We start from the raw sequence: 12,524 nt of genomic DNA on the forward strand, positions 1-12,524 counted from the left end.
AAGGAAGGTTATTTAAATAGTACACTTGAGAGAAGTTAGGTGTCCTAGATACATGCATAGCCTTACACTTGTTAACACTTGATGCCATTAGCCATGTAGATACGTAGATATAAAAATAACAGAGATGACAAATAGATCTTTTTATAATCTTTTTGTTTCCAAGACCCATGTTCCCCCCTTAAGACAAATTCCTCTAATCAACAGAGCAGTGTGGGCACAAGAGTTTATTGTGGATTGGTTTTGCTTGTTTCAACCTGAACTTGAATCATTTCTGAAGTCCCCTTGGGTTTGTCCTAAATAGAATCAGCTGCATGATGGTTCCATAGACTGACTGAAAAAACTTCATTGTGATTGGTTTGTCATAAAGAAATGGTAAACGTACTTCTGTACTTGCACCAAAAAAAGGCCAGACCCCTGGTATCTTCCCATTGCTATCTGATCAAACCATAAAGTATGCAGTCAAATGTACTTTGACGGTGAGATGAGAAAGTTGGCAAACATTGACTACAGAATACACACTGCTATTGTTCTTCAGCTATCAGCTGGAGGCTGCGAGGGACCCACTTCACCACTTGCCCGAATTCCAAAACGAAGTCATCAGCAGGTGCATTGAAAAGGTGAGCCACCATTGACACTGAGCTTTTAAGGTGTCATTTTGACAAAATGATGGTTAGAGCAAAACGCCGGTCATGCCATGCTGCATGCGTCGACCCACGTCTCCTCAGTGCCGTCTGCCACGCACTGCAGGAAAGCACTCCTCTCCTTTTCGTCATGCATGACTTTACATCATCGATTACCCACACTGGCTCAGATGGGAATCCTAGAAATGTCTTGCTCCACCGCTTATCCTCCGGAGACTCCTGTCTCTCCTGTCAGACATTGCATTCTGTCCTTCTCCAAATTTACCAGGCAGAGATTACGTAACATATCTTATCCAGATATGGTGTCAGAGGCATGCGGAACTGTATGGAAGTGGTTCAGTCACATTCTGGTCACCACCTTCAAAGAAAATTGACACCAATTTGACAGCATTAACTGCTGCGTCATCGCAGACAACAAAAATGAACCATGACGTGCGTTTAAAAACGGTGAAATTGCAAGAAAACCAGGATGCAGAGTCAAACATGGTAACTCGGCACGCTGTGCAGCATCTTCATCTCAGTTTTTTATGCAACGAAAAGCAGTATTTACCATGTAAAACATTGGGAAATGCTTGCTTTGTCCACGTACATGGAGGTGCTGCTTCTGGCACCTAACAGTAGGCATTCAAGCAAGAAATTAGGGTCTTAGGAGGTTGTACTGGCTGTGTTTGCACTTTCCGTTGCCGCTTCTTCATTGTGCAGCTGAAGTGGATGCTGAAGGACGAGATGGCCTCGGCTGCCCTCAACAGCTTCCCGCTGACAGCGGAGGCGTTGCACATGGTCGCAGAACACGTTCGCAGCACTGCGGAGGCGCGCACCACCACACGTTTGCATGCCACTACCGGCGCGCCTGGGTGCCAGGTGCAGAAGGTGCCACTGCAATTTGTCTTTGGGCCTGAGCAGAGTTTTGGAAAGTTTCTGCAGGTCAGTGGTGTTGCCAGGTTGTCACCTTCTGCTTGTGCAAGATAAATGCGTGTGCACCTCTTCTCTTTTCTTTCTTTCTTTCTTTTTTTAATATGCCCACATTAAACAGCATGATTCGTAGACATGCCTAAGAATCACGCGAAATCATCTCGTGGTAACACTGAAAGATTAGGAACGAGATGGAAGTCGGTTTTCAGGATGCCCGCAACCTGAAGCGGCGCATGGCAATGCCAAATCTGAACCGCACAAGTGCGGGCCTGAGCACACAGCAGTACATAATGTGCAGTGTGAATAGCACTCCTAGGCCGCCATGTTGGAAGCCATTGCGGAGCAAAGCGAGAAATCAGTTTTGGTGGAATTTAAGAGGTGGCAACACAGCAAGAAATATTGTTTTGTTGTTGTTGGAACCCACGGATGGTTTCAAGCACCTCTGGAGCTTGGCAGTGTTTCATTACAAAAAGACACATTTTTTTCGAATTTGCAGTCTGTCGCCCTACATGTACGAATGAGATGCTGAGAAAACTTTTCAATAGAATCTTAACTCTTTAACCCCAAAGTTATTTTGTAAAAAAGCGTACAAGATTCCTCACTATTATTTATTTCCTGCAAATGATCTTGCAGTGCACCCAGATTTCAAAAATATGTTATGCAGCAGAACCTTTTTCGAACATTTTTGAAAAATACGCTAAAAAAGACATACTAATCAGGAAGACGTTTGATTTGAAGTCACTCAAAAATTTGGCAGCCTCAATTAGAGTTGACATCTATGTAGCGCGAAGCATTGTGCAAATTGTTGCAGCACAAGACGTCGATGCACGTCGAGCTGGTGTGGCCTGAACGGCCCAAGGTTCGAGTTGTCGTTTTTGCGGCTTCAGCAAGCTTACATTTGCGCCCCTCAGATTAGGTCTGGGCAAGCAGCTTCATCGGGCGGGGCATTTCGGCAGGAAGTTTTGACTTGTCCGCTTGGCGAGAATCGTTGCCACACAATATGCCTACGCAAGTGTTTTCCTATTGCGTAGTGTTTTAAGATGGCAAAGGGAAGCCAAAACAAAATCGAGCTGATGCGCAACGGTGGAAGACGATGCCGTTAGAGGGAAACATTACGCACTACACGCCGCCTGCAGCAGGGAGTGGCGGTGCATTTGGGTTATCGCATATTAAATGTGTTCTGTACGCTTCAAACAGCACTACACCACACACACATTCAAACAGATAAATGAAGATGCTTATCGCGATAGGATTGGTCGCAATATCTGTGAATGCAGTGTTCCACGACCCGCGAGGAGATTGCTGTTGTGCATAGGTGTTTTTACGTCACACACGGTAAGTATACTGTGGTGAAGCTGCTCTGGCGAGTGGTTGTTCTCGATCGCACGCACCTCGCCCCTTTTCTTAACCACATGAAGGAAAACTTATCATATGATCGCAGTTTAGCGATGTACAGAACGTTGGTGCGAAAAGATAGTGTTTTCCGGGAACATAATTAACTGGCATAAAAGGCACGTAACTGTATTGGGTCGTTCTTTGCATTCTCGGTTGGAAACGTTGGCACCGGAAAATTGTACGAAACAGGATCGTATCGACGAGGTTCTACTGTATTTCCGGTTTATCACTTATAGTGACCCAAAAATATGAATGAGACATCTAGCCTAAAAAGACTTCTGGCAGAACGCATCTCACGATGAATGTCGACGTTAATGCGATTAGCATTTGAAGCAGTGTAGCGACACCGTATTCCTGCCGAAACACGTCATGTATTTGGCTTGTACAGCAGCCGGGTTCCTCTCTCGCCCTTCCCTCTGGACATGCTGTGCCATCTAGTGGCACCACCGTGAAGTCACCGCATTGCCTCCGAGATGTGTGGCCCAATGTTGCAGCTAACGCTGAGAATGGTTCTCTCGCTGCCCGCGTGCATTTGCGTGCAGCACTCTGAAGCATCCGGCTGCTGTGCTTGAGGAACCTATGTGACGCGGATTCAATTCTGCCCAGCACCAGAAAATTTTTAATGAATTTTTTTTTTTTTCAAAAGAGTGTGGCACATACCCATTCTGGGGGATAGACCAAGAATGGTCACATACCTAGTTGCATATACCCAGTGAACTAAGTTGTGGCATGAAAGAGGTTAGATACAAGCGTACCACAAAGTGAGTAACATTCCCAAAAATTGCTAATCGCATAAAAAATTTGGAGGACGCTTAAGCTTCGCCTTTAAGAGTGGAACGTGATAGCATTCAAAGATCCCTGGCTGCTTATCAGGCTTTTTTTCTCGTATATCCAAATTACAGTCTGACGCTATCATGTCTGTAGGTTGTGGTTAAGTCATAGTTTACAATTTTTGAGACGAATTTTGCTTTGAGAAATTCAATTCATGTTCACTAACGCCTTGCACCATGTGAAGGGCCTGCCCGCTTGAGGTGTTTCGGGGTGATGTAGTTCGGCATGATTATTTCCACCAACGATGCCGGCGCTTAGGCCGACGCCAGATTTTCTGCGTCACAGAGCCCTTAACGCTGTCGTGTTAAAAGGCACTTTCCCTCATCACATATGTAAGCTTCAAACGCAATTGTCTGCAGAGATGATAACGAAGGGAATTGAAATCATTTCTGAAGGATGTGTTCAAGTGCTGATTCTCAAAGGCATGGTGACAACTAAGTTGACGAGTGCGGTTTGTCTTTGGCGATGCTGGTAGTACAGACAGCTTGGACAAGTACAGCTTGTGATTGGTAGTTAAAGAGTTAACTTGTTCTAGTTCATTGAGCTATAGTTTAGGTATCACGCCGCTGTGCTAATGCCTACGACTTGCATTTAAGGGTAAAAAGAAGACTTGTGTCATCGTTTGCTCGCTTGAGGAATTTTTTTTTCTCCGAGACTGGAAGATGGATTGGCTGCCTTGCCCCATCAAACCTTGGCCATGCCAATTGTCTCTTCGCTATGCTTCTCGTGCAGGAGTTCAAGCACCTGACACTGCCAGGCTACCAGCTGGAGCAGGTGGACAAGGATCACTACTGCGTTGTCCTTGACGACAAGGATTCCAAGGTGGTGCGGAGGCCCTTTGGGTCGCTCGTGCCTCCCCTTGGGGTGAGTCATGTACCCTTCCTTGAGATTAAGAGCCTTCAATTGCTGCCATCTTAAGGATTGAATACTTTGACCCGCAGAAAAATATTTTAATTGCATTGTCGGTGCAGCAAGATTGTATAACTTTGGACCATTTGGTGCCCCGTGATAAAGCTACAGTAGACCCTCGTTAACTCAAACTCTGATATTTCAAAATAACCGCTAAGTAAAAAAATTCTTCCTCCATGATGTAAACACGATGTGTTCTTCACCCCTTATCTCGAAAAGTTATTGCACTGGACGTATCAAAATCTCAATTCCAAAACTACCAGGGAAAACTTTACATTATTTTTCTCATATGCATTTCAGGAGATAGCTGAATTAGACCGCTTGTAATGTAAGTCGCTGGAGTTGTGAATATCTGCTCTATAAGCGACATTGCACTTTAACAAAAACAAAGTTTTCAAGAACCTGCACATGTGCAAAGCTTGTAGACCAAGCAGCCATGTACATCCAACAGTATGCTATCTGCGCACCCCATTAAGAAACGCTTCTGAAGCTTTGGCCAAAGCATTGTGCAGTTCACTCCGTCATTGTTGATGACAGCTGCCGAAACAGCGGTTTGATGCTTCGCACTGGTATCACCGCTGCCATTGTGGACAGGGGCAGTGGAGGCTGTGAAGGCAGGCTGAAGCAAGCAATGGAAGTGTCACCACGTGATCAAACTTGATGGCACCCAAAGGAGCAGGATGAAAAGCGTATAAACAGTTTGTGGAGCAGTTAGCATCAAAGTGAGCATCGGAGGGCTATGTCATGTAGAAGAGTGTCTAATGCACGAGCTGATAAGGTGTCATAGATATAAGAGCATGAATGAGACAGGGACGGAAGGTGACACATGATGACACATGGTCATGTGTCATCATCCGTTCCTTCTGTCGTAGCAATGACTTGATTATGGTGAACCGGTTCATCTTGAATATATACCTTGAAGCAGCGCGAAGGGACGACGACATGAACAAGAAAACTACCACGACAGGATGAGCGCTGACTGCCAACTGAAGTTTTATTCTAGAAGCACCAGTCATTTATAAACTGTCGAGAAAGCACAACAAGAGCCACCAGGATTGACAGGCGAAGCAGAAGATAAGTATGTTAGCACGGCATCACTTCCTATCAAAGTTAGAAATTATTTTTCTGGATAAACATTTGGGCACTTGGTAGTGCCCCTGTACGGATGCCTGTTGATCCTGAGATTCTTGTTGTGCTCTCGACAGTTTATAAATGGCTGGTGCATCTCGACTAAAACTTCAGTTGGCAGTCAGTGCTTGTGCTGTAGTGGTTGTTTCTTCTTCATGTCCTCTTCCCTTCGCGTTGCTTGAAGCTATATTTCTTCTGTCCTTGTTCCATTTGCACTCTTATTGAAGTGCACCCGAAGGGATGCAACCATGCAGCTTTCTCGAGCGTCCAGCCTTGTTGAAGCTGTGTGTAAAACTACGTAAAATTGAGAGATGGGGATGTGCTTACCTGATGTTCTGCACGAAGCGCTATCGTGAGGTGAATTGAGTTTTGCAGAAAAACCAACTTGTCTTCTTGGAGACAATCTGCACGCATGCGTGCAAAGGTGGGTCTGCGAAAAAATAAAAATGCAACAAAAAGGAAGGATAGTATGTCATGCAAGCCCTCACCTGCACTTGTTTTGTGAATTTTAAATTGGCATTGTTAGCACAGTTGGCATTATAAGCTTAACATAATTTTAAAAATTCTTTGATTGATCGAAGGTACGTTCCCACATCATATTTAAGGTCGCATTATAGTCATGCAACTATGATTCAGTCGAACATCGATAAAATGAACACACGGTAAAAACCGGAATATAGTTTGCCTTCTTTTTCTTTCTTTTGTTTTCAAGAAAGAAAGTGGACAAATGTCTGTTCGTTTTGTATAGAGGTCTTTAGCACAATTTCAGTTGTCATCTCGCCAGTATGGGACAAGGAAAAAAAAAAAGAAACAGAGAAAGTGTCCCCATTTTGTTGTTGCCATTGTGGACTTGCGAACCTTGCAAATGAAATGCAAACATTCGTTACTGCTGTCTTGGGGCACAAAATTAGCAGGTTTCGGCTCGATTTTAATGCTGCATTAAAAAATGATGCAATAGAATACGTATAAGTGAATAAGAGCATGATAGTGGCACCACACTGTTGGATTTCCGCAAATTTAAAGTGAAGCAGTGCAACCACGGTGGGTGCAAATGTTGACTACCACTGAAAACTTTCGTTGCGACCGCTACGCTGTTCATGCTGAACTGAAGACATTGTGGTGGAATTTATTTACAAGCATCGAGCGCGTATGTGGCTACTCACCGGAACAAATTGGCGGCTTGGAAGAGAGGTCTCGTCAGCCACCGCAGTCTGCAAACACGTGAAAAACCTGAAGCTGCTATCAACGTGAGCTAGACCATAAAAACGGGTGAATGTCTGGCAGTCATGCGAGGATGCCTACAGTTAGCTGCAGTGATCGCCAGCGGGTATCCAGAGTGCTCAGTGCGCGCTCTGCTTATTGGCCTGATGTCTGGTCTTGCATAACAAATGCCTTGGAGATCACCAATGATGTGCTGTGGAATGTCATACATGACCAGCGGCTATTGCCGAACGAGAATCCAAACAATTAACATGCAATTTTGATCTTTGATGATGCATGAACGTATTGATTGAATAAGGTGTGTTCTGTAGTTAACTACATTAAAGAATTTTTTTCTTTTTAGTTTTCATTCAAAACCAGGGGCCGACCTTCTGGTGCGAATTAAATCTGGCAATGAAAAAAATTATCTTGACATCATTTTTGGCTCTCCATGCTTCAATAAAAGAGTCATTAAAAGATGGAAGCATAAGTTATATTTTTACGTGGTTTTCTGTGCTGTCCACATCTGTGGACAGGGCGCCTTAACACGGAAAAGTTGCATTGTACTTTCTAGTTTGCTTAGCTAGGTAAGTGGGGCGAAACATTTCTCCTGTGATTCTTCCTTGATTATCCAAACATTTGCAATCTGCTTTGTGCGGTAAGATAAAAGCAATCATTCTGAGCCGACAGGCACGAAAACACGTGGCATTTTCGGCAGCAAATTTGGCTCTTCGCTGCGCATCCCTTACGGCGGCAACGCTGTGCATTTGGTGTGCGCACGTGCTCCGGCCAGTAATCGTACCTGTCATACCTAATCGCAGAAGTCGGAAGTGACTGCAGTGTGGCCTGCTTGACAATGGGCTTAGAGCTGTCATTGCTTGGCTTACTGCACTCTTTTTGGAGTATTTCTGTTGCAAGTGATCAGGCTGTTCGCAATATCTGTTTGGAACGCCATCATGTCCATGGTGTTCCTCTATAGGAGCTTCTCAGCGCTTGCGTTCCTGAGGTACTCTAACCAGCTGTTGCTCAGTGCAAAACACAGAAAATGAGAAATCGCCCTCACGGGCATCGTATGCACCAGGTCTTGCTCCGCGCATTCATCATCCGAGAGATCTGCATCGGATACGTCGCCATTTTGAATAAGTTCGTCGACAGTCTGGTCATCGACCTTCCTTCTCTCTACGGCAGACTTAGAAATGGCTGAAAAAGTAAGAGGTTCTGATTATTTTAGCCAAGAGGTGTCATGTGCTATACAAGGCAGCTTGCTTGGAAAGGCGGCTTTGAGGCGCCCTGTCCACAAACGTGGACACTAACTTTCGGTAGTTGCGTGCGACACTCTTACATTCGGTACTCCAAGAAAAGATAGTATTTTACAATAACCAAGCATTACTTTCTACAAATAAATGGCTTTTGGGTGTTTTTAATAATGTTAATACCATGAAAAAAAATAAAAACGAAGAGCTACTTACGGCTCGCACCGTAGAAGCTTGAAGTGGCCATTTTCCCGCGCTTTCTGATCATTATTTCGTATGTCTTCAGGGCTATGGTACCACTTGTCAAATAGAGAAAGGAAAGGCGCGTTCGCCCGCGCTTTTCAAATCACATTTTTCAATCTGTGCTTTGAACTACGCGAATGCAGAGTTGTTGCCCACGAGTTGTTGTCCACGTTTGTGGACACGGTGCCTGAAGGGGATATTCCAGTTTTTATGGTACATATAATGAGTTATCAGATATAGCAAAGTAAATCTCAAATAGACGTCTGCATAATCATCTGAGTTTCCAACGCATATTCGGTCACACCAATGCATTCAACTGCTCAGCTTTGCCACGTGCCATTACGCTGTGGAATTGTCTTCCTGATAACATCGCTGACATTAATGACCCAGTAATCTTCAGACAAAAAATCAGTGCAATATTTGGCTAGTACTTCGCTAAAAATCAGTGCCTGTTTTAGTTTTGTTGTTCTTAACTTCATTGTTGTGTACAGTAAAAGCTCGATGATACGATCATGGCTAATACGAATTTCCGGATGATACGAATTTTTCTGTGGTCCCGGCCGAGCCCCATTACTTTGCAACGTGCTAGAGAACGGTTGTTACAAATCGATTTTCAGCCTGCGTCGGTTGATACGAATAAACGCCACCCCACCGACGGCCGCGAAAGAGAACAGCGCGCAGTCACGCGCTTTCTCTCCTTTTGGTGCTTTTGGTGCTTTTGGTGCGGAGGCGCGGCGCCGTACAGCGCGGACTCCGCGACTGGGAGCGAAGAGTTTGAAGCGGTGGCGCTTTTGGTGCTTTTGTACTTTTCCTCCTTTTCTGCGAGCCGTCAGATGGAGTGGCTGCTGCGCTTCGGACTGCGTTCTTCGTGTTTGCGCCATTTTGCCTAGTCGCAGCGAGCTATGTCTCGCAAGCGGAAAGCACTCTCCTTTAAAGAGAAATTAGACATTCTTCGAAAGGTCGATGAGGATGCGGACGGAGTTGGCTAAGGAGCTAGGCCTCGCAACGTCAACACTGAGCACAATTGTTGCACAGCGAGACTATCATGAAAAACGTGCTTTCGTTCAACGTCAACGCGAAGCAAGCGAATTCGAACACGCTTATTTCGAACATACCGCGCACCGACAATGCTCTTAGCAGTGCGCCAAATCACGCGGCGGCGCCTCCGACCGGCATTGCTCCGACACCGCCATAGAGCAAAAGCTCAGGAGAGACCCCTCAATGCCGCACGCGAAGGAATGGGGGAAAAAAAAAAGTACCCGCGGCGGAAATTTCCTTCTCTCTCCCCGGTGCCGTTTCTGCATCGGTGTACGTGCCGGACTAGAGGCAGCAAATACTCTAGCCGAAACTAGACGTCTCAGCCACGCGGATAAAATGGCAGTTTCTCCATTAATTTAAGTTGATGTGTGACCTTACACGCTGCGGCAGCAGCAGAGGGAAGCAGCGTCTTGCACTGCCACGTTTCCCGATAACGGCTTGCACGTATCAAAATCTAGTCGTTTGCTCGTTCCGTGCGACAATCGGGGGAGAGAGCTACTTGACTGAGGGGATATCCGAAGTTCCGGCCAAATCGCGCTATTGGCTAGTCGCTCATAGCACTTCCGGGCGACGAGCGACGAATTCTAGATTTCTAGAACCGAGCGATTGAGCGAAAAGACCGAGCGATCTGTTCGCGCGACGGCCCGTTTCGTCGCTCGAAGCCGTCGCTCGTCGCCGTCGCGCACAAAATCGCGTGAATTCGGTTTGGGCTTGACCCCGTGAGATTCGTATCATCGAGCTTTTACTGTATTTATGTAAGCATTTGTGCTAAGATTGTTTGCTTTACTGCATACTGGAAAGCTAACAGCTGTTAGTCCACCTTCCTTTCTTTTTGTTTTTATTTTGCGTTCTTTGTTTATTATTTGATTCTCGTTGTGTTCTTATTTATGTAACCGTATAACATGTTCTTGCTCCACAATTGTTATTTGTTATCTGTACCACCCCCCTCACCCAATACTCCTTCTGAAGCCTGTGAGGTATATGAAATAAAATAATAAAAAATGTTTATTGCCACTATCAGTGTGTGACAAATATATGCTTATAATAAATATTGGATGTGCTTTCACATTCAATATTCACACAAAGGTGTTTTCATGTTGGACCAGGGTACGACCTGATTGTAGCTTGGTTTGACTGCATTTGATTGCAGTCCTAGTTCAAAGAAGACAGCCCATTGCCAGGCCTGAATTTCTTTGTTGTATCATTTCAAAAGGGCGGTAAGTATCGGAGTGTGTGAAAGGTGTCGTGACACGCATGACACAGCCGAACTACTAAAGCTGAAGCTTCAAAGATTGGTGCAACAATGTCGTGCAGCTGAGAAGCAAGGCATTGGAAATGACAGCAGCGCTGCCTCACGAAAAGGCAGGCGCTGACGTCGCCGAAATGAGAGGCTCCCGCCAGAAGACCGTCGGCCCAGACGTCAAAGTGAGTGGGGGAGCTTGAGAGGATCTCCGTCCCGCATGCCGTGTCAGTAGCATAGGCATCGTGGCATGTGGTGCTCGAGAGGCAGAGTGACCAGACGAATCTAGACCAGCAAACCTGGACCAGCAAACAGACGTTCCTCCCCGAACACAAGGCCCGAACAGTTCTTTCCAATCACCCTAAACAAACATGCAGAAATTGTGGGACACTCGGACACGGGCCACTACCAACTGCTTAATGAAAAGAAGGCGTCGAGACATTGCATATTTTTCTTGCGTGTGCACTTCATTAATGGTATTGTATGAATTGTCTGCATATGCAGACAGTTTAGCCAGCATGTGTCCATGCCTGCGTAGCTGAATTCAGTCTCTGTTTTGTCTGCCTCTTTGTACTGCACATGCTCGTACAATATGCGCTGTTTTGACACCTCTTTATGAAACTTTTGGCAGTGGCACTTGTGTGTGTCTTTTCCCCTTTTTTGTGTGTTTGCTTCACACAGTTTGAAAGGAAGGCTCAGCAAACTACATCAACTTACTCGGCAACAAATTCTTTTGAAATGAGAACGTTTCAATGCAAGTGGGATACTTCAGTCAAAGAACTGGCTGAAAACATGACTTCAATTGAATGTGTTGGTAATCTACCTCTACACATATTAGGAGATGGCTGAATTAGTTATGAGCATTGGTTAAAAACCACCAAAAAGCAGTCATCGTGTAAAATGCAAACTGGAGATAAGCGACAATGCTGGCAACTTTTGTACTGTTCTTCTAGCTTCTGACAAGAGTTGCATGCCTAACTGAACACGTAGGATGCTTAGAAATTCAGCCATCTAGCGAAGACTTGCAAAAGTGTTTTTTTTTAACGAAACCTTGTGAGCATGAGCGAAGCCTGAAAAGCTGCGGCAGGTGACTGGAGAACAAGTTACTTGGCAAAATTGACTTCTAGTAATAAGTAGAACTGGTCACTCTGCCAGGAGGGCAAGTCGTGGGGATTTCCGTGCAAGATGCTGACCAAAGAGTGGTTGCTGCAGTCTGTGGTCTGCTCGTCTGGCGTACGCATTCCTTGTCTCGGAGGGGATGACAGAAAGGTGCTGATGTGCTGGTACTGATTTGCTTGTTGTTTGTGGAAATACTGCCAATGTTTGCCATGGTGCATGCACGACGTGGCTGGTGTAACAGATGTGGATGTGTCTGGATGTGGAACTGTGAGCATTTGTTCCTAGTGCGTAGGACTGTGTTCTTGGAGACTGCTGAAAACGTCTCGGATTAGTGTGGCTGACCCTTCGGCTCTTCATGCTCTTGCTTAGCAACGTCAAAGGGGGTCTTCGATGTGAATGAGCTTGTTTGTTATTCCGTGTGTATGCTTTAACTTTTGTGAATTATGAAGTTAATGTAGGTAGGAGTCGGAAATGGCAAGATGCAACAGGAGTTTGGGGGACTAACTGCAGTGCCCCATTCTTGTCGTATCTAAAGGGTACTGTTGTTCAGTGACCTATGAACCTCACAACTGTGTGTACACTAATGCTTAATTTGTTGCTTAATTGACTAACTTA

General features: G+C 45.3%; 1 protein-coding gene across 4 annotated transcripts in view; it reads left to right on the top strand.

The window, feature by feature from the left end:
- Positions 1 to 12,524, top strand: part of LOC119433727 (KICSTOR complex protein SZT2) — a 235,877-nt gene that overhangs the window by 123,672 nt on the left and 99,681 nt on the right. For 3 of the 4 annotated variants that reach the window (XR_007464166.1, XM_049658168.1, XM_049658170.1), the window contains 4 exons: positions 536 to 617; positions 1,344 to 1,565; positions 4,512 to 4,643; positions 10,865 to 10,975. Coding sequence is in view for 3 of the 4 variants with exons in the window: in XM_049658168.1 (XP_049514125.1) it covers positions 536 to 617; positions 1,344 to 1,565; positions 4,512 to 4,643; positions 10,865 to 10,975 (547 nt within the window). In the remaining variant the exon portion in view is untranslated. The remainder of the gene's footprint in view (positions 1 to 535; positions 618 to 1,343; positions 1,566 to 4,511; positions 4,644 to 10,864; positions 10,976 to 12,524) is intronic. The other variant, XM_049658169.1, reaches the window with a different exon arrangement.

This window comes from Dermacentor silvarum, chromosome 11, assembly GCF_013339745.2.
Source record: "Dermacentor silvarum isolate Dsil-2018 chromosome 11, BIME_Dsil_1.4, whole genome shotgun sequence".
In the NCBI taxonomy this organism is placed as follows: Eukaryota; Metazoa; Arthropoda; class Arachnida; order Ixodida; family Ixodidae; genus Dermacentor; species Dermacentor silvarum.